The 22,091-nt window shown below is 44.1% G+C and overlaps 1 protein-coding gene across 3 annotated transcripts in view; it reads left to right on the plus strand.

The window, feature by feature from the left end:
• Positions 1-22,091, plus strand: part of CEP57L1 (centrosomal protein 57 like 1) — a 71,973-nt gene that overhangs the window by 42,122 nt on the left and 7,760 nt on the right. For all 3 annotated transcript variants that reach the window (XM_040350210.1, XM_040350211.1, XM_040350212.1), the window contains one exon: positions 20,564-20,793. In XM_040350210.1, coding sequence (XP_040206144.1) covers positions 20,564-20,793 — 230 coding nt within the window. The remainder of the gene's footprint in view (positions 1-20,563; positions 20,794-22,091) is intronic.

Raw genomic sequence — 22,091 nt, forward strand, 5'->3', positions numbered from 1 at the left:
GGGGCCCGCCCCTTAGGAGCATAGGCCTGTATGACGGCCTGCCTGATCCACCGAGAAATGGTGTTTGACGAGACCGCCAGGCCCTTTTGTGGACCAGACACCGACACAAAAGAGAGTCAGAAGCTCTGAAACGGAGCCGTAGTAGGCTGGTATACCCGCAAAGCGCGTACCACGCCTAAAGTATGAAAGGCCGAAACCTCCTTCGGAAGAAGGGAAGGTCGTGGGCGCACCATCACCTAATCCTTATGGAGGATCAAGCATGGCGGCTTGCAAGACAAGACCGCCAACTCAGAAACCCCTCTAACAGAGGTAAAGGCCACTAAAGGGGCCACCTTCTAAAATAGTGTTAAGCGAAAATCTCTCTGTTTCCAAAAGGAAGGTTCCTGAAGAACCGAGAGCACCAGAGTCAAAACTCATGGGGGAAGAGATGGACCAAGAGGGGAAAGTATATGACAAACCCCCTGCACACAAAAAAAGGGGACCCACCAGGGAACGGGCCGCAAAAAGGCCACTGAAAGAACACAGCCAAGGCTGAAATCTGCCCCCAAACGGTGCTTTAAGCAATTTTTAGATCCACTCCAAGCTTTGAAAATAGCAGGACCCTGAACACCGAATACGTCCGTGGACGTCACTCCATCCCTTCGCACCAAGAGAGGTGCGACGGTAGATCCTCCGGAAGAAGACTATGGTGCCCTGTTGAGATGACCAAGTCAGACAGATCCCAGTCACCTAAAGTCTGGCTTCCAATAACCATGTTGAGCAAGTCAGTGACTGTACAACAGGAGGAAGTATGGGACCTTGAGACAGAGGAAGCTCCTGCCCTGGCAACCGCCAGTGTACCTCCGCTACCAGGCGCCCGATATCAGCGTACCAAGGACGCCGAGGTCAATCTGGAGCGATTAGAATCATCGGGATCTCCTCAGCCTCCACTCTGTGGAGCGGCCGAGGAAGCAACTACCATGGAGGAACCGCAAAAAATCACCGATACAGACCCCACAGGGCCACCAGCGCGACTGACGCGTCTGTACCAGATCACTAGACCTGGCCACTAACTTTGACACCCTTGCGGCGGAGACGAGCGGCCAGGAGATCCATGCCCTGTAAGGCTCACCTCCTGCAAGGGAGCCGAAACACCCCAAGCACAAAGACCAGGTCCAGCATCTGGCGACTCCAGTAGTCCGCCTGCCGGCATACCTGATGGTAGACCGAAGCCACGGCCGTGGCGTTGTCCGGCTGAATCCAGATTGGTCTACCACAAGGAGAAGCATAGCCTGATCGCCTAAAATAGTAGGACAATGAACAGTAGACAGCACCTGGTATTCCCAGGCGGTCTCCCACCAGGCACTAGCCAGGCCCGACCCTGGGTAGCTACCAAGACCAGACACATTCAGGGAGGTGTGGCCGTAGGTCCACGCAAGTCCAGCGACTCGGGGCCGACTGGACCCCCCCAGTTTTGTGAACCCCCCCCAGGTTCACAACCCGTGAGCTGGCATCCGTCGTAAACACCGACCACTGGAAGGAAGAAACAACTTCCCGGACCGAAGAGTCGGGGATCTCCGTCACCAACTCAGAGAGACTCTGACTAGGTGGCGCACAGGAATCTAATGATTTCAGAGACGAGAGATTTTTACCACCTGGACAGTATTTCCCCTGGAAAACCAGGGTGTGGAACTGGGCATACAGTACCGCCTTGAAGGAGGCCCGAACCAGCAGGCGCCCGGAGAGGAGACCGATTGCGTGATGCCAATACCTTCACCGCGGACTGAAGAGTCTGCAATTTCTCCAGGGGAAAAGGACCTTTGCCACCGAGGAGTCTGGATCAACACTAGATACTCCAACGCTGAGTCGGAACCTAGCATGCCCAGGATTTGAACCCTGGGTCGCACACATGGAGGGCAGGCTTGCTGCCACTGAGCTACACCTTCTGGCCTAAACGTTTAACACCCACCCGAATCTTCGGAGGGTCTGAATGGGAATAACCCATCCACTAGGTCGGAGACAGAAGCTGCTCTCAGAAGAAAGTCGTCCAAGTAGCCAATGAGGCGAAGCCTCGCTGTCCCAACAAAGTTAGGATAAGTGCGAGCTCCTAGCTGAAAACCCATGGTGCTGATGCCAGATCAAAAGGAAGGGCCACAGGCTGACAGAGACCCTCTCATCACGAAGCACAGAAAAAAACACTGTGACATGCGCAAAACGGGACATGCATGTATGCGTCCCCGATGTCCGAGGACGTCAGGACATCCCCCAGATGGAGCGCAGCTACCACCGAACAAATGGATTCCATGCGGAACTACCCGACGTTCACAAAGGTATTTAGGGCCTGAGGCCCATAGAAAACCCCAAAACTCTCGTCCTGCAGGAAAGGTAAAATTACCCAGCAGCTTCAAGAAAAAGTAAAATAAAATAAAATGTCTCCTCAGGGCGCTGGGCCCAAAGGGAGCCATACGTCCTCTTTGCTAGGCAGAACAAAACTGAGGCTGCAAGCTGCAGTGAGGAGGGTTATGTCTGGAGGAACTGCCCCCTGGGTGGGGCTGTTCAACTCTGTTAATGTAACATGTATTTAACATGTTTCTGCCTAGTCCTCTCCTGTAAACAGGGAACATAACCCACTTGTCAAGATTTAAGGAGCTGTGTCCGTCCATGGACGATAAGAGAAAATATGTTTTTCTTTGTTTCTGTTATAAAATGTTGTAAATACGTTTTCTCCTTCACTGACGGGCACTGATGAGGCTGCACTGATGAGGCTGCACTGATAGATGGCACTGGTTGGCATTAGTGATTGGGCACTGATTTTCACCATTTGTGGGCACAGATTGGCATACCTAGTGGTTATCAGTGGTAGCCATTCCTGGGTGGGCATCGTGGGGGGGGGGGGGGGGGCTATGCTGATCAATCAGCAAAGACCCCCCCATCAGGAGAGCAGCCGATCGGCCCTCCTCTACTCATGTCTGTCAGACGCGAGTGCGGAAAAGCCGATACACGTGATCAGCTGTGATTGGACACAGCTGATCATGTGGTAAAGAGTCTCCTTCAGAGACTCTTTACCTAGATCAGAGTTGCGGTGTGCCAGACTGACGCGCCGCACCACCGATCTGCACTCCCCCGCGGGGGCGCGTGGCGGCTTGTTATCCTGATCACGTCATATGACGTCTGGTCAGGATAACAAAACCACTTTGCCAACGTCCTATTGCTATATGGTGGGCAGCAAGTGGTTAAACTGGCAATGAATGGCTCCTTTTTTTTTTTTTTTTTTTTTTTTTTATTCAGCCATACGGCTAAATGAAAAAAATAACCAATTTCCCTATCCACACATTTGAGGTGAATGGGGAAATCCTCCCGCTGTGTCATTGTATTCTGACAGTGAGACTCTCCTACCGTCATAACACACTGATCAGCGCTGAACCATAACAGATTTTTTTATTAACTGCTTGCCGACCAGCCGCCGCAGTTCTACGGCGGCAGGTCGGCTCCCCATCGCGAGAGCCCGTAGCTCTACGTCGGTTCTCGAAGCGGGCGCGATCGCCGCCGGGCACACACAATCGCTCGTTACAGAGCGAGGACCGGGAGCTGTGTGTGTGTGTGTGTGTGTGTGTGTGTGTGTGTGTAAACGCACAGCTCCCGGTCCTGTCAGGGAGAGAAATGCTGATCTTCTGTTCATACAATGTATGAACAGAAGATCAGTAATTTCCCCATGTCAGTCCCCCCCCCCTACAGTTAGAACACACCCAGGGAACATACTTAACCCCTTCCCCGCCCCCTAGTGTTAACCCCTTCACTGCCAGTGGCATTTTTATAGTAATCCAATGCATTTTTATAGCACTGATCGCTATAAAAATGCAAATGGTCCCAAAAATGTGTCAAAAGTGTCCGCCATAATGTCGTAGTACAGAGAAAAAAAAATCGCTGATCGCCGCCATTACTAGTAAAAAAAAAAATATTTATAAAAATACCCCCTATTTTGTAAACACTATAACTTTTGCACAAACTAATCAATAAACGCTTATTGCATTTATTTTTTGTTTTTTTTCTCTCTCAAAAAATATGTAGAAGAATACGTATCGGCCTAAACTGAGAATTTTTTATATATATATATATATATATATATATATATATATATATATATATATATATATATATATATATATATATATATATATAAATATTTATATTTGGGGGATATTTATTATAGCAAAAAGTTAAAAAAATTATTATTTTTTTAAATTGTCGCTCTATTTATTTTTGTTTATAGCGCAAAAACTAAAACCCGCAGAGGTGATCAAATACCACCAAAATAAAGCTCTATTTATGGGGAAAAAAGGACGCCAATTTTGTTTGGGAGCCACGTCGCACGACCGCGCAATTGTCAGTTAAAGCGACGCAGTGCCGAATCGCAAAAAGTGCTCTGGTCTTTGACCAGCAATATGGTCCCGGGGGTTAAGTGGTTAAAGGAATGTTAAAAAACTTAAGGAAATGTTCCCCCAGTGTAGATCCATCATCAATCATGCCGCCTGCCGGCCTGAAAATGGGGGGAAAAAACTTCTGGTTCCTATGAAGGCTCCCGCCGCTTGCCAGCTCTGCCGTCTGGCAGCTCTTAGAATTACCGAGGGGCAGGGCATCCGGTGATGTTACTGGGTGGCACCACCCCCTTGTGACATTACAAACTGAGAGCATCCTGTCCTGCCGGACTGCATGTTTGGATAAGGGCCTGGTATGGACTTAGGGTATTTTTTTTTAAATATTTTAATTTTTTACATTTTGGTATGAGGTTTTCCTTAAAATCCCACCATTCCGGCCCGCTCCTTAACAACCAGCTAATCTCCACCCTGAATTAAAATCGGTCTATACATTTTTAATTTGGAATCCATTCGAAAATAAAGAAACCAAACAAAACTTTATTTCTTTATCGTACATCACGGGACACAGAGCTGCATATTCATTACTATGTGGGTTATAGAGTCTACCTTCAGGTGATGGACACTGGTGTAATCAATTAAACAGGAAGTTCCCTCCCTATATAACCCCTCCCCTACTGGGAGTTCCTCAGTTTTTTCATCAGTGTCTAAGGTGTTGGTCACGAGTTAACATGTGCTCTTAGGAGCTCCACTGGAGGGATCCATGCTGGATGTAAAAAGCCTCCATAAATCCGGATCCGTCCAAGGTGCTTCATAGCCAAAGTGGACGGTACCCGGGCCTCGGTACGAAGAACGAGGTTTAGCCTATAATGCCTCTCTGCGGAGGGCTGGATCCTGGGTTCCAGAACTTTGTGCCTTCTAAGGACCAAATGTTTTTTCTGCTGCCAGGGTGCTATATAGGTCCAGGGGTGTGGTGTTCCTGCCATGGACCCCGGTCCCTGAAGGTCTAGGACTATACCCACGGTGAAGGGGGAAGATTGGGCCTCTTGCTTGGCAATACCCTGCAGCGTGGAAAGGTAAGAGAGGGACCTACGGGACTTGGTTCGACAGTAGGTCTTCTGTAGGGGACTATGGGTCTCGCCTATATTATGTTTTTATGCATGGGCAATGTAAACCACAATGTCTTTTGAGACGGGATGGCTCAGGGCACCCATATACCTCCCCTAGCCGGCATGTAGCCTGGGCCACTATGTCTGTTCAGACAGGATGGCTGTAGTACCCATATATCTCCCCTTGAAGGGGCTGGTACATAAAAAAAAAAAAAAAAAAAATGCCCTTAATCCTATGCAAAGCATTGTCTTCCATGAGTAGCTGCAAGTCTTATCTGTTTTTCCACTACTATGGGCAGTAAAAGACATGCCTGATGTTTTTGCTTACCATGCTTTCCAAAGACGGAAGCTTAAGTGTTAGCTGGTCTATTGTGCGTCCCACTTCCTCAGCTTCAGGCTCTACCATGTCGCACGTGCTCACCGGCTCAGTGCAGTCGCAGAGAGGGCTCTTCAAAAAGGCCCAGACGTCAGAGCTCTGTAAAGCTAGGGGGACACAAACGCAAGCACCTTGTGTGAGTTGGATACAGATTCATCTAAGACGCCTACTCCGCATCTAGCTGTGCAGATTAGCAGGCATTGTTGCTGCCAGACTATGTTCAGCTGTTGATGCACCTGGGTTAAGCTCCTCTGCTTTTAGCTTAGGACTTTGGTCTCCCCATTGAATAAGGTCAGGGGTAGGAATATAAAAAGGAATCGCCACCTGAACCTGGTGGCCCCTTATTCTCCCCTGTAGAGACAGCTCACAGATTGAGCCATCAGACCTGTCAGGCAATCAATGCAGCCTCCCCCAACATTGCAGCCACTCTGCATGTGTTTTGTTTTTTGCATCACATTTGTTGTTCTACAAGAGGTTAACTGCTATGTTCGCAGCATCCTCACAAGAAGCAAAAAAAAAAAAAGCAGGGTGTGTCCCTTTTCCTGCTTTAATCCTTAAACAAAGGGATTAGAAGAGCTGGGGATGAAGGTTCACTGTCAGAGGACAGGAGACAGGAGCTGCAGCCTAACGAGGAGAAGCTATCAATAGCCCTACAGGTTCTGATTGCACCTGCAGTCTTTTCAGAGATTCATGCTGCATATAATTTCCCTCTGCCTACTCGGCCAAAGCCTCTATCTTCTCCTTAGAGTGTAAAGAGAGGTTTTCCTATAGGTGGCTAGTAAGACCTCCATATGGTCCTCAGCCTGTTGTCGGCTTCAGGCTAACCAAATGCACATCTGAGGGATGCACAGTTGCTGGTACACATTGCTAACGTCTCTTAATTGAGGAAACGCACATCTACAGAGGATAACTTCCTTTTTACCAGTCCGCATGTTGCATAAGATACATGAGTTTGGAATGCATGTGGGATAAAAACAAGTAACACAGCATGTTTTATTGTGGATCGCATAAGGATACATGTTTCTGTCTGTATGGTGTTGCATGTTTGTTAGAGTTGCATAGAAATGCTTGAGTGCATAAAGATGCTAGTTACCTGATCACTCAAGTCCTGGATTACCCAAGGATATTGGGTCACACAGAGAGACTTGTTTCCACAGAAAGGCCTAAAATCGCATAAAGACGTTTGTATGTATAAAAATGCTGGATCACACACACATGGTTACCTGATCACCCAAATCCTTGATTACCCAAGGATGTTTGGTCACACAGAAGTGGTTTGTTTCCACAGAAATGCCTAAAATCGCATAAAGTTGCTTGGATGCAAAAAAGATGCTGCATCACACATGGTTACCTGATCATCCGCGTCCTGGATTACCCAAGGATATTTGGTCACACAGAGAGGCTTGTTTCCACAGAAGTGCCTAAGTTTGCATAAAGATGCTTGTATGCATAAAAATGCTGGAATCACACATGATTACCTGATCACCCAAGTCCTTGATTCCCCAAGGATATTTGGTCACACAAAGAGGCTTGTTTCCACAGAAATGCCTAGAATCGCATAAAGAGGCTCGAAGGCATAAAAATGCTGGAATCACACATGATTACCTGATCACCCAAGTCCTTGATTCCCCAAGGATATTTGGTCACACAAAGAGGCTTGTTTCCACAGAAATGCCTAGAATCGCATAAAGAGGCTTGAAGGCATAAAAATGCTGAATCACACATGATTACCCGATCACCCAAGTCCTTGATTACTCAAGGATATTTTGGTCGCACAGAGAGGCTTGTTTCTACAAGAATGCCTAAAGATCGCTTAAAGATGCTTGAATGCAAAAATAAGCTGGATCACACATGGTTGTCGGATCAACAGCGTCCTGGATTACCCAAGGATACTTGATCACATAGAGAGGCTTGTTTCACAGAAATGCCTAAAGTTGCATTAAGATGCTTGAGTGCATAAGGATGCTGGATCGCACAGGGGTGCTTGGTCACACAAGGGTTCTTGTCCGCACAGTAGTGCTTAAAATGCATAAGATGTTGATCGCATGGAAGATGCTGAATCGCATAAGGATGCATGATTACTTTAAAGTTGTACATGGCGGCCTAATTAAGCAATACAGGATTCCTTGTGTTTGCATAGAAATACGTGTCTGCATGGGTTCATGTTGCACATTGTTGCATAACACGTTTATATCGCATGCTTGCTTGCAAGATGCTTGTTCCAGAGCACACATGCTATATGCATGTTTTTCTTAAAACATATTTATATGAATTCATGCTTCCAGGAACACACGCTGCCATGTACACACACTTCCATTGAGGCATATGGCTTTAACACTTGCCACATACACACATGGGGAGCCAGTTGCATATGTGTTTATTTACTTGGGTCTGCAGAGGTTGTCTGCGTTTCGCAGGGGAACAGCACTATCTCCAGTTGGTGGTCTTGCCCTTTTGGGTTAGCCTCCGTGCCTGGGTTGTCAGGGTGCTAGGGCCCGCCTCTAGCAGGTCTGTAAGCCCAGGGTATAGCAGTAATGGCATACCGAAGCAAACTCCTGCTGATGGGTCAGTCAGTAGCATGGCTGGACCTAAGGGTGTCCAGCATGGTCAAGTATCTGGAACTCTAAAGATACATTCTTTCATTTGACAAGAAGCTGGGTATGTTTGGCACAGTCCAAAAAGGAGAGTTTTTTTTTTTTTTGGCCTCAGACAAGACCATCGCTATAAGAAAACTGGTCTATGTGGTCACGGCAAGGAACAGTTCCTTACTTTTGGCCTTTTGATTAAGGCACTAGGGAAGATGCTGGCTTCATTCAAGACAGTTCCCTATACTAACTTTTATTCAGGGCTGTTATAAACAGTATTTTGTCCGCCTAGAAAGAGTGGATCTTGACCTAGCATTATCCAAAGAACCCGGTCCCAGAGATATGCTGGAATTCCTCTTGGTGATTCTTGACTAAAAGGGTTTGCCAGGTCAGGAAGAGACCATGGCCCAGGGGAAGTAGTCAAGCTCCAAGGGAGCCTTATCTGTCAGCTAGAGCTACCGATGGAGCATCTGGCTTAAGGGGCCTGAACGTTCAGGTGGCAGGTTGGTTCTGTCAGAGTACAATCAGACTATGCCATACTAGTGATTTACTTAATTTACCAAGGAGGAGCTTGTGCCTTGCCTATTGGCATTCGTCATTTCATGAAATGCAGAATTGGCAGGCGATTCGCTGGAGCCGTCAACAAGTGTCTCCGGGAGAATGACCTCTACACCCCGACTGTTTTCCTGACCAAATGTCACAGAAATAGTACCCTGTACATAAGATGTATTGGCGTCCAGGCTCAACAAGAGATTGAACAGCTTGGGGTCAAGGATAAAGGATCCACCCGCATGCGGGGCAGATGTGTTTTTAATCCGAGGGGGGGGACCAGTTGTCACTGGTTGTGTCTCTCCCCCCAGTGCCGCGACTTTTGTGGCTTCTATGCAACATTTAGAGGAGAACGGAAGCTGGCCTGATTACTCCGGCATAACCCTGACGACCTCTCGGTGCAGGAACAGTAAGGGTGGTAGTAGAGGACCCACAGTCCCTTACATCTTGTCCAGGCCTACTTTGCAGGGGGTATTACATTCTGCCTTGCAACAGGTGAATTAATGGTCTGGCTATTATAGACCACATTCTCGAGGATCGGGGCTTTCAGAATCAGCGGCAATTCCCTTGATTCATACAAGAGAGCTGGCCTCCAGGACCAGATAGCCTACGGTCTGGAAGGCACATGTTCCTGGTGTGAAACCAGATGGTGGCATCCGTGGAAGTTTGTCAAAGGTAAAATTCCTGCCTTCCTACATTTGGAAAGGAGACGGAGCTAGCCTTAAGTTATATCAAGGATCCGATCTCGGCCTTGCTTCCAAAGGTCGATTACTTCACACTCTTTGGTCCGGGCTGTTATGCACGTCACCCCTTGTATAAGTCCACCAGTTAGGTTGCCCTTGTGCTCGGAGGATTGGCTCTAGTTTTGTCGGCTTACAGGGTCAGCTCCTTGGGCCGATGCACCATATTTCCCTTCATCCTTTAACAAGGGAATTGGTGTTCTTGGTTGTGGTAGCCTCCAAGAGTTTCAGTATTGGCAACTTTCTTGGTATAGAGCCATACTCAATTATTCTTACAAGTAGAGTGATTTTCATCATCACCCAACCTTATTTACTAGAAGGATCTAGTATTCATTTGAATCTAGATATTCTTACCTTCCCTTTTTTCAAAACCTTGTTTCACGGAAGGAAAGGTTATTGCTTTTCTCTCAATTGAGATGAGAGCAGTTAAATACTTATCTGAAGGTTTCAGATATAGAAAGCTGACGTTTTTATTGGGCTGCCAGAAGACCCTAGATGGGCAGGCAGTGTTCAGGTCAGCTATTAAAATGGTTACACTCTCTCTCTCGTTGGAGTAAGAAGGGTCTAGGCCTATCTGAAGCGGCTGCTCGGATACGGAAAACTGATGTTGTTGCGCTACCAGGAGGCCCCAGGAAAGGGCAGGCAGCGTCTAAAATCAACTGTTTTTAAGGTTGATTCATCAGGTTATTATTCAGGCTTGTGGTTAGAGTAGGATTCCCCCTGTTTTTTTTGTGGGGGTGCTCCCTACCAGGATGGTAAGCGCTTTATGCGCAATGCATTTCCAAGCCCTTATGACGCAGATTTTCAAGGCCGCAACTTGGTCATCTGTGCTTACGTTCACTAACTCCTATCAGGTGAACATAAGACGGCAAGAGGATGCAGCTTTTTGGCGCAGTATGCTGCAGGCAGCATTATAGGTCCTCACGTCTGATGGCGGTCTGCGTTGTTGGTGTCTCCCTCCCCTCAGTAAGCATTGCTTTGGGACATCCCACATAGTAATGAATATGCAGCTCTGTGTCCCGTGATGTACGATAAAGAAAATAGGATTTTTATAACAGCTTACCTGTAAAATCCTTTTCTTGGAGTACATCACGGGACACAGAGCTCCCACCCCTCTTGTTTGGGGATATTGGGACACTTATTGCTTTGCTACAAAAACTGAGGAACTCCCAGTAGGGGAGGGGTTATATAGGGAGGGAACTTCCTGTTTAATTGATTACACCAGTGTCCATCACCTGAAGGTAGACTCTATAACCCACATAGTAATGAATATGCAGCTCTGTGTCCCGTGATGTACTCCAAGAAAAGGATTTTACAGGTAAGCTGTTATAAAAATCCTATTTTTTCTTTGCTAACTTTCTTTTTACAAGTCGCATGTATATCATGCAGGTGCAATTTTTTAATGCCACTTTTAAGGGTTTACATTGTGTTCACAAGTCTATGGCCCTCAGGTCACATGAAAGTTGGATCAAAATAGTGCAGGAACTACTTTAATGTCTCTGCGAAAGTTGCACAGATATGAATGGTGCTCACTGGGAAACGTGGGGTGCGACTTTGGGGTCCAAAGTCGCACCACAAATCGCACAAATGTGAGAGTTGTTTTCTTTTACCGACTTCACATTCCCTAGAATATGTTTGGTATTTGTTTATGCCAGGTCTACCATATTGACCAAAAACGGTAAAGTGTAAGGTCCTGTAATATCAGATAACATTTAAATGGATGGTTTAGGTGTGCCCGTCTATTACATAGTTGTTGATAAATTTGGCAGAAACAAAATCTGACAGTGTGTTCAGATTTTGGTGTCATGTACATAGGCTTGCTTCTGAGCCTGACACTTAATGCAGTCTGCTTTCTTTATACTTTACCTTTTTCAAATCTTTTATTTTATATGAAAGGGCAAAGATACACGAAGTACAACATCCTTTAGTAACATAAGAAATGATACAGTGATGTAAAATGAGTTAAACTACATGACATAGATAGGGTTTCAAAGTACAAAAAAGAGCACCTGGTCTGATAAAGGGTCACTAAATGTTTTTTTTTTTTTTTTAGCTAAATAGCTTCCTTTACCTTACTGCAGTCCTGGTTTCATGTCCTCATTGTTTGTTTTTGCTTTGATGTTGCTGTAAATCCTCTCTGTTCTGGACACTTTCTGGTTGTCTGTTTCCTGATCACCACAGTACTGGGAGATTTCTCACGGTGGGGACTAATCAAGGAGGTGTGATTACTGTGTGTAAAACGAAACTGGATTGGTGCTGAGGAGTTTTAGACAAAGTATCACTGCTCTCTATTGGCTGACTGCCCTCTATTGGCTCTCTGTACATCAGAGAACCAGCAAAAACGAAACTAAACTGCAGGCACATTATATGATTTGTTTTTTATCTATTTTTAATCATTTTTAAAAGGAATCAGTTAACTATTATGTCTCTATACCCTGTAAATAGTCATTTCAGCAAAAAAAAAAAATTCCTTTAGTGACCCTTTAACATCTAGCATCTCCAAATTGGAGAGACCAAGTAATTGCAGTCAACCCTCTCCATAGCTGGGGCAGTAAAAATCTTTCCCCAGAGGAACCTCCTAGATCAGGGATATGCAATTAGCGGACCTCCAGCTGTTGCAGAACTACAAGTCCCATGAGGCATAGCAAGACTGACAGCCACAAGCATGACACCCAGAGGCAGAGGCATGATGGAACTTGTAGTTTTGCAACAGCTGGAGGTCCGCTAATTGCATATCCCTGTCCTAGAACAATGGATGGTTCCGCGGACCCCGCCCCTGTTTTAAAATATTGTGAAATAGCAGTACAGTATAGGTCTATGGGAACAACACATAGACCCCATATACCCAAACGTAGAGAAACAGAAAGAAAGAGCTAGGAAAAATGAAGGGGGGAGGGGGAAAGGAGGAATAAGAAAGGGGGGAAGGAAGAGTATGAAGGGGGGAAGGAAGAGTATAAAGGGGGGGAAGGAAGAGTATGAAGGGGGAATAGGAGAGTGAGGAGAATTGGGGCACAGGGAGGCAGCGAACGTGCTTATCTCGGGTCACGATCACAAACTGGTATGGTCGGCTGGCAGCTTCAGCCCTTCTCCGACCTCCAGTCTATCTATATTGGAGCTATTCTAATTTGGTGTATCGCTTTCCAAAAGGGTCCGCCCCTCATCCGAGAAGATAAACAAATTCCGTGGTGACCATGTCTTGGTATACCCTTCACGTTGATGGCGGGCCATGAGGATCAGGTCCTCCATTTTATTGATTTCCTACACCTTTTTAAGCCACAGGCTGATGGTTGGAGATTGTGTGGATCTCCAGTATAAGGGAATACATGCCTTGGCAGCGACGAGTAAGTGAAGGATCAATGGCTTTTTGTAAGTCTTACTTGAAGAGTTAGAGGCATGGAGTAAGAAGAAGGTTGGGTCAGCCAGGATTGGGCGTTTCTTAAACTTCTGAGCTGTGTGCTGGATGGTATTCCAAAACCGCTCCAAAATGGGCCCAGAAGATGAGGAGAATTGTTCCCCGATCTCCCTGACATCTCCAGCAGCAATCAGAGGATGAGGGGAAGATCTTTTGTAATTTCGCGGGGGTATTGTACCATCTAGTGACAATTTTGTAGTTGGTCTCCTGCGTCTTTGTATATCTTACCTTTTACATTACTTTGACTTGCTTATAAGAACAACGGAGCTTGCATTCCCAGTGCTTGGGGAAGAAAAGCAGTTGGGGTGCAAAAAAAAAAAAGCCCCCGTACACAATCTGTTACATAGGTTACCATTGAGTGGAACTTTACCTCTAACCACTAGTGGGGAAATCCGTCTTCTATTTGTAGGCATTGAGAGCTGAAGCCGAGTACCACTGACCTAAATTCTTTTCATAAAGTTGTTTAACATTTTCCAAATATATCATTAAATCATACCTAGTTTAAAGTATCGAATGTGATTGTACTACAAAAGGGGGCAGAAGAGCAAAGAAGGGTGCTAATTCCTAAGCAACACTGATCAAACCGTTTTAGATGCATATATCTTAATTTTTTTTTTTTGAGTTTTCCACTAGTCTGCATTACAATAATAAAATGTTTAAATACAATAAACCTACATAGGTGCACCTTTTGCACAGTGTGTAGTCTAACATTTACTGCAACACCTTATTTTTTGTTTTTTGGTAGCTGGAAATGTAAAGAATTCCTGTGACTATTTTGTAGAAACCTTAGGATAATGCATTTGTGTAGACAGAAGTTGGGGTGTAATAATGCAGGGTTGTGTATCCAAATGGGCTAAAAGACATTTGTACAAATATATCAAACACTTATATTGTAAATGCTAAAATCATCTAGGACACGGTATTCATGATGATTTTAGCATTTACAGCAAATCTATTATGTTCGTGACCTTTTACTTCCAGCTATCGGCTAGTAGAAGGTTATTAAAATGATCTGTTACTGCAGCAGAGCCTAGACAGGACTCTACCCTCCATCTGCCATTTTGCAGCAAAGCTTAACCACTTTTATACCGGGCACTTTCACCCTCTGAAGCCCAGGCCAATTTTCAGCTTTCAGCACTGTCAGACTTTGAATGACAATTGCGCAGTCATGCAACACTGTACCCGTATTGCATTTATTATTATTATTATTTTTTTCACATAAATAGAGCTTTCTTTTGGTGGCACTTAATCACCACTGGGTTTTTAGTTTTTTTTTTTTTTTTGCTAAATAATCGAGAAATTACCAAAAATGTTGAAAAACATTTTTTTTTTTTTTTTTTTGTTTTGTTTCTGTTGTACAATTTGCAAATAATTTTCTTCATGAATTTAGACCAAAATGTATAGTGCTATATTTATTTGGTGAAAATAACCCAAATTTGTGTACATTATTTAGTCTGTAGGAAAGTTGGTCAAAAAATCAATTAATACTGATTTACTGACTGCCTATCTCTGGACAGTACAAATATTCCCTAAAATTTTTTGGAAAGTAGACAGTCCAAGGTATTTAGTAAGAGAAAAAGTAAAAATAATGATAAACGCTCCAAATGACATAAGCTAAGTGTATCCACAACAAAAATTATAACGTGACAAATATGGGCAAAAAACTGAAGTGGAGTGCAACTGTAGAAGAGTGCAATGACTCAAATCACAAAGTCACAGTAACTCCAAAAAACAAAAATTGCAAAAATAGATGGAAAGTGTCCTACATTTTTGTTTTTTGGAGTTACTGTCACTTTGTGATTTGAGTCATTGCACTCTTCTACAGTTGCACTCCACTTCAGTTTTTTGCCCATATTTGTCACGTTATAATTTTTGTTGTGGATACATACACTTGGCTTATGTCATTTGGAGCGCTTATTATTTTTATTTTTTGCTTAGTTGTGTATTGTGAACATTTTTAGATATAGCTGCTCAGATTGTATTATATGCCCACCTATTCACTGACACTGTATACTCACAGTAGCGCATCAGATTCATTTATTTCATTATTTAGTAAGATACATGGTGAGTTTTTGAAGTTGTAATTTTTCTGTCACTTTTTTGGAAAATTCAGAGATTTAAATTGTCACAATTTTTTTTACATACTTTCACCAGTGCAGTACAGCGCCATCATATGACAGTATGTAAAAAAAAATAATAGTAATTCATTTTTTATATATTTCCTCTTTTACAATTATTTTTTTTTTTTTTTTTTTTTTTTTTTTTTTTACACACTGTCACCAGAGCAATACAGTGTTACCATAGTAACACTGTACTACTCTGGGGAGGTGATCAGGATATATATATATATATTTACACTGTGATTTCTTATAATACAGACAGTCCCAGGGCTACCAATAAAATTGGTTCTGTAGGTTTGTTAAGTTAAATTTGTGTAACTCCACCGCAAAAATAGTTTTTTAAATTTTATGGCTAGTATTGGGATGGGTTAAAACTGTATTAAAGGGGTTGTGCATCATATGCGTTAAGGTGAAAAAACTTCTGACACTGACTGCCCCCCCCCCCCCTCCCCGGTTTACTCACCTGACCCCTTCGTACCATCGGCGGAGACACGCTCTTCCTCTCTGCCCAGGGTTCTTGGCTCTTGATTGGATAGATTGATAACAGCGCAGCCATTGGCTCCTGCTGCTGTCAATCAAATCCAATGACGCAGGCACTGGGGGTTGGGCTGAGTCCAGCATTCTGTTTATGGATGCAAATGCTGGACTCGGGAGTGTGCCCGCAAGGTAACCCCCAGCAAGAGCGCTTCTCGAAAGGAGGTTTTCCGAGGCGAGGAGGAGCCGTAAGTTGAGGCAAGAGATTTCCTGTAGTGAATTTAACTGTTATAAGCAACCATTTTTTCAGTCTTTACTATTGTGATTAGCTGGGATTGGCCAAAGCTAATCACATGGTTCAGATTGGCTGTGATTGGCCCTGTCTTGTATCTTGTGATCACTGTGACCAATCAGAGTTTAACACAATAGTACACAATAAATGGAAGCCATCCATTGTGTACAATTGTCATGTGATCTGTCATCCACCGTGTCCGATAGCTCGAAGCATGGCCCGTGGAGGATGTCATTTGATGTCCACCCAGGATAACAGTGCTCTGGGGATGGAAGCAGTTTAAAGTGGAGGTTTCACCAAAAATCAAAAAAAAAAAAAAATTGTTTTTACTCACCCTAAATAGCTGTTGCTATGCGGAAGTGCAGAATCTGCCTCTTCATCGTCCGCGGTGGATCCTCTTCCTCCTCCTACACTGGGTGTCTTCTTGTGAATGGGGCGCGCTGCATTCTGGGAACTGTGTGTGTCCCAGAAAGCAGCCGGCCCATTCACAAAGCGCCGCGCTGCTCGCGCATGCGCAGTAGGAAACGTACCGCTTCACTGCCTGTTTCCCTTACTGTGGATGGTGGCGTTTGGAGCTGGTAGCAGTGCCGGCCCAAGACATTGTGCTGCCTGGGACCAAGAATAAAATGCTGCCCCCCCAGAAAAAAAATCACACCAACCAAAGGGTCCCCACATTCATTATTTTATATCATGATAACTAAAGGGAACCTACAATGAAGTGAAAAATTCAGCGCTGGGATATAAAAATCAAACTAAAATACAATACAAGTATGCAAGCCAGCACTGAGGATAAATTCAAAAAAATTCCCAAAGCATATAGTAGTGAATAAGTGTAGCGCAAAAATAAATAAAATAAAGTATAATAAACAATGATGAATGAAAAGTAAATGAAACAATAATAATTAGCCAGTGAAATTAAATGTCCAAGTGTCCAAACAATCCTTAAATGAGTGTGAATCACACACTAAAATCCAACAGGAGTGAGAGTGAAGAGGAAACACCACTAAGGAAATCCACCACCGCAGATAAGATGGACTCTCACCTCATTGCTTCGACCCAAAAGCAGGCCACCATGTATAAAAGACACACAAAAGAACTCTAGTGCTCTCTGTATATACTAGTTGATAATGAAGGAAAGATAAAAGGAATGGCACTCACATTTAAAAACACTCGTAGCGCCGAGTGTATGCTGTAACAGTAGTAATCTCAGCAACGATGATCGGGGTGACGTCTTGCGTAGCTCCTCCCCTTACGTACGCGCTACGTCCCGGGGGCGGGACTTCATCAGCGTCAGGTGGAGCGAGTACCTGGTACCTGGTGGCCTGCTGATATCCCTGTGGTATGGTGGTTCCGTTTGGAGGCTGGATCTGACTGAGGGTTTGCTGATATGCTTTGTGACTCTTTTGGGTCGAAGCAATGAGGTGAGAGTCCATCTTATCTGCGGTGGTGGATTTCCTTAGTGGTGTTTCCTCTTCACTCTCACTCCTGTTGGATTTTAGTGTGTGATTCACACTCATTTAAGGATTGTTTGGACACTTGGACATTTAATTTCACTGGCTAATTATTATTGTTTCATTTACTTTTCATTCATCATTGTTTATTATATTTTATTTATTTTTGCGCTGCACTTATTCACTACTATAAACTAAAGGGAACCGTCATGGCTCTATACATGTATATAGAGGACCTGTCATTGCTCTATACATGTATATAGAGGACCTGTCATTACTCTTTACATGTAAAGGAATATCAAGAGGACCTGTCATGGCTCTATAAATGTATATAGGACTATGAAGAGTACTTGACATGGCTCTATACATGTATAAAGGAGTATAACGAGGGCCTGTCATGGCTCTATACATGTATATAGAGGACCTGTCATTACTCTGTACATGTAAAGGAATATAAAGTGGACCTGCCATGGCTCTATAAATGTATATAGGAGTATAAAGAGGGCCTGTCATGGCTCTATAAATGTATATAGGAGTATAAAGACGACCTGTCATGGCTCTATACATGTATAAAGGAGTATAACGAGGGCCTGTCATGGCTCTATACATGCATATAGGCGTATAAAAGGACCTGCCATGGCTCTATACATGTATCCAGGAGTATAAAGGGATCTGTGAATTGCCGGCAGCCACAATGTCTTTTGCGCAAACTAATCAATGTACGCTAATTGTGTTTTTTTTTTTTGTACCAAAAATATGTAGAAGAATACATATTGGCCTAAACTGAAGAAAATTGTTTATTTTTCAAAATTTTGGGGATATTTATTATAGCAAAAAGTTAAAAAATATATATATTTATAGCACAAAAAATAAAAACCGCAGAGGTGATCAAATATCACCAAAAGAAAGCTCTATTTGTGGGAAAAAAAGGACATCAATTTTATTTGGGTAGCGGAACGGGCTGGTGGGCATCAGTATGCTGCCCCCCTAAAAGTGCTGCCTGGTACCCATGGTACCACCCGGTCCCATCATAGGGCCGGCCCTGGCTGGTAGGATCGAGGATCGGCCTCGGCGGGGGCAGACATTGCTGGCGGCTAGGACAGGTTAGTGTCCTTATTTAAAAGTCAGCAGCTACAGTGTTAGTAGCTGCTGACTTTTTAATTTTAATTTTTTTTTAAATGGAACATCCGCTTTAAGTAGCTTATTCCTGCAGTCTTGAGTGGTCACATGATCTTTCCCTTGTTCTTTGGCATCTGCAGGGAAGGGTCCTTGGGAGGAGCGTCTATTGCTCTGCCAACATATGCTCTCTACGGTGTGTTTTAAAGCTCCCAATAAATCTCCATTGAACATAAAATGTGTATTTTTGGTTTATTAACCACTAAAGCCACAGACCATTTGGCTGCCAAATGACGGGCCGCTTTTTGCGATTCGGCACTGTCACGCTTTAACTGACAATTTAACTGTTAGGGGGAGGGGCTACCAGTGACACAACGGAAATCTGTTCCCGATCACAGGGAACAGTAGATCCCTGACATGTCACTAGGCAGAACAGGGGAATGCCTTGTTTACAAAGGCATCCCCCTGTTCTGCCTTTTGCCGACCGCAATCTTTCCCAGAACCCGCAGGCGCACTCACGAGGCCCGACGCGTCAAATTTAAAGGGTCGTACAGGTACGCCCATTTGCCTGCCCGTGCCATTCTGCCGACGTATATTGGCGTGCAGCGGTCGGCAAGCGGTTAATATAGTGTAGGCAATAGCTTTTTAATTTTGTTCAGATGGCATCTGCATCCAATGCTCCCTTTGTCGTTTACCACTATGTATACAGTACACTTACATGTGTGACTCTCTACAGTGATGTGGGCTGCATAGATAATAATGAGAAAATTAGGAGCTTAGAAGGGAACTGAAACTGAGCATGCTCCGGCTGGTCTACAAAATCTGACTGCAGTGGGGACGCAAAGAAACACAAGACAAATGCTTTTATGCAGAGGTGTCAAACTCCATTTCATCATGGGTCGCATCAGTAGTATGGTGCCCTCAAAGAGCCGTTTCTATCTGGGGTGCATTACATGCAGAGTTCACAATTATGTACCAAGTGCAAAGTTCAGGATTATGTTATGTATAGAGTTCAAAATTATGCTACTGTATGTACTAGAGCTGCACGATTAATCGTTAAATGGTAAGTTCATTTTTACAGAAAAATCTGTAAGGTGAACTTGCACAGGTGTGTGTGTGTGTGTGTGTGTGTGTGTGTGTGTGTGTGTCCGTCCCCCCACCCCCCCTCCCCCCCAGTCTCGCTGACCCGGATTGCTGCAATCTCCTGTTCTGAGCCCCGGTATGTCCACGTCAGGAGTCCAGGCTTAGAAATCACAGAAGCTGAATCTCCAAAACGACCCTGTCAGGAGGGACGTTTCAGAGCATTCTAATTGGTTGCCGTCACATGGGCGGTGCCAACTAATCAGAAGCTGCGTAGCACGTCCTGTCGGCTGGGAAAAAGACGTGTGGATGCCGAGGGGACAGCTGACAAAAATAAATAAAGCCAGGCAGCCTGCCAAATTTATCTTAACATCGGAGATAACTATAAACAAAGTATCGTGTAGTTCTTAGATCAAAGGAATAAATGTCAGTCTGTAAATGAGGGCAGTTTAACCTAAAACTTAAAGTGTAAGTAAACCCCCTTATCATTTTCAGCCAAGAAAGCTGCCATTTTTGCCTCTGTTTATTCTACAACTGCCATAATGTTGCTCATGTGATCAGTTATGACACCAGCCATTGGATGGTTTGACAGTTTGGTTGAGAGCACAACCAATTGGAGTGTAACATTTCCGGCATGTGCCGGAAATGAAACTTTTATGGATGGGTTTACTTCTGCTTTAAAGACCTAAAAAACGTTTTCTGATATTTGTTGCTTACAAGTTTTAAATCATGATTTGTTTGCTGGAAAACTACTTGGAACCCCCAAACATTATATTGTATACATATGTGTGTGTGTGTAAATGATTATGGAGTGTGCTGTGTACAGAGTGTTGCTGTCTGTAATGTTGAATGCATATAATAATTTGTAACGTAATATGGTTTCATTTTCTTTCTTTATTTTTTTAAGTCTGCCAGTTCCAGTCATTCTCTGAGTGCAAATGTGCAGAGTGTTATGCACATGATAAAGCATCAAAGTCAGAGCCCACACACTACACTGACCCGTTCAAAATCTGCAGGACACAAGCCAGTTGGGCTTGCTGGATCAAGCAGGAGTTCAGCCTGTGCAGCACCCTCTACAGGTGATAGCCTGACTGATCTTCTACACGCTCTACAGGGAGAGTTGGAGGACATGAATTTGTAAGTATAGAATGTGCTTTCTGATAATTGGAATATTTAATGCTTTAATAATACTGTATCAATGTTCACCAATGTTTTTTCAGCTGCGTTATATTTAGCTTTAAATATAATAACATTTATTTTGGTATAGATTTTTTTTTTTGGTCTCTGTAATTTAAAATACATCTTGCTGTAAGTAAATATACATTCCTCAAAAAGTACAAATTGAAATGGCCCATAAAAAGTTTAGTCTCTTTAACATCCATTGAAGGAAACAGGAAGTTTTTCACCTCTGGGTTACTCTGTCACCTACAGGAGGGTTGGTTGTTTGGTTATCAGGCCAGCCCAAGATAGATCCTCTTACTACTGGCATGCCTTTTTTGTTTGTGTCCTAATAGAATGGACATTTGTTCAGCTCAGCTATGCAGAAGACTAACTCATTTTTGCTAGTACGCCATTTTTAGTAAGAGCAGCTGGCATTGTCCCAACTTTCTACTGGAGGATCCTCAGGTTGGATGCCATCCTGTTGATCTGGGCAGAAGTCATGGTGATGTTGGTGCAGGGAACTTGGTTGTCAGGAGTCTTTTTCCTATCTTTCCTAAAATTTTAGTCAGTTTGGCTGTCCATCCCTCCTGAAGGTCATCCAATTCAAATTAAGTCGGACAATGCCACAACATTGGTGAACATCAACTATCAGGGAGGAGCCAGAAGACGTGTACTTCACAGATGTGGACATTTTGCAGGCATACTTTATCTCACTTCTGTGGGACAAATCCTCATGTTGCATGTGTGCAATGGCCCGTGTTTGACTCTCAGCACTGCCAAGGAATAGATCTCTGCCCTTTCTATTCTGTTTCAGGGAGCCTCTGGCATCTCGCTCCTTAATTTAGGCTTTTTAAAGGACATGTCCCATGTAGCTTCTACTGTTCATTCCTCTAACTCCATGGGGATCTGAATCTGGTTCTGTCTATGCCTCAGAGACTGCCATTTGAACCCATTAGAAAAATTCTTCTCTCTACTCTAACCCACATGTTGCATTCCTTGTAGCCATCACTTCTGTAAGGTGAGTGTCTGACCTGGTGGCCTTATTCTGCAAGAACCCTCTCTGGTTTAGCATAAGGACACAGCGGCATTGAGGCCCAGTACTTCCTTCTTCCCTAAGGTAGTTTCTGCCTTTCATCTCAGCCACAACAACCTTGTTCTCCCTTTCCTCTGTCCTGCCACAGTTTACTGAAGGGGAATTTCCTCCATCATCTTGATGTGGTTGGGGCCATGCAAATTCTATCTCTCAGCCACAGCTTCCTTAAGGAAGATTGATT

This window comes from Rana temporaria, chromosome 4 (genome assembly GCF_905171775.1).
Source record: "Rana temporaria chromosome 4, aRanTem1.1, whole genome shotgun sequence".
NCBI lineage: Eukaryota > Metazoa > Chordata > Amphibia > Anura > Ranidae > Rana > Rana temporaria.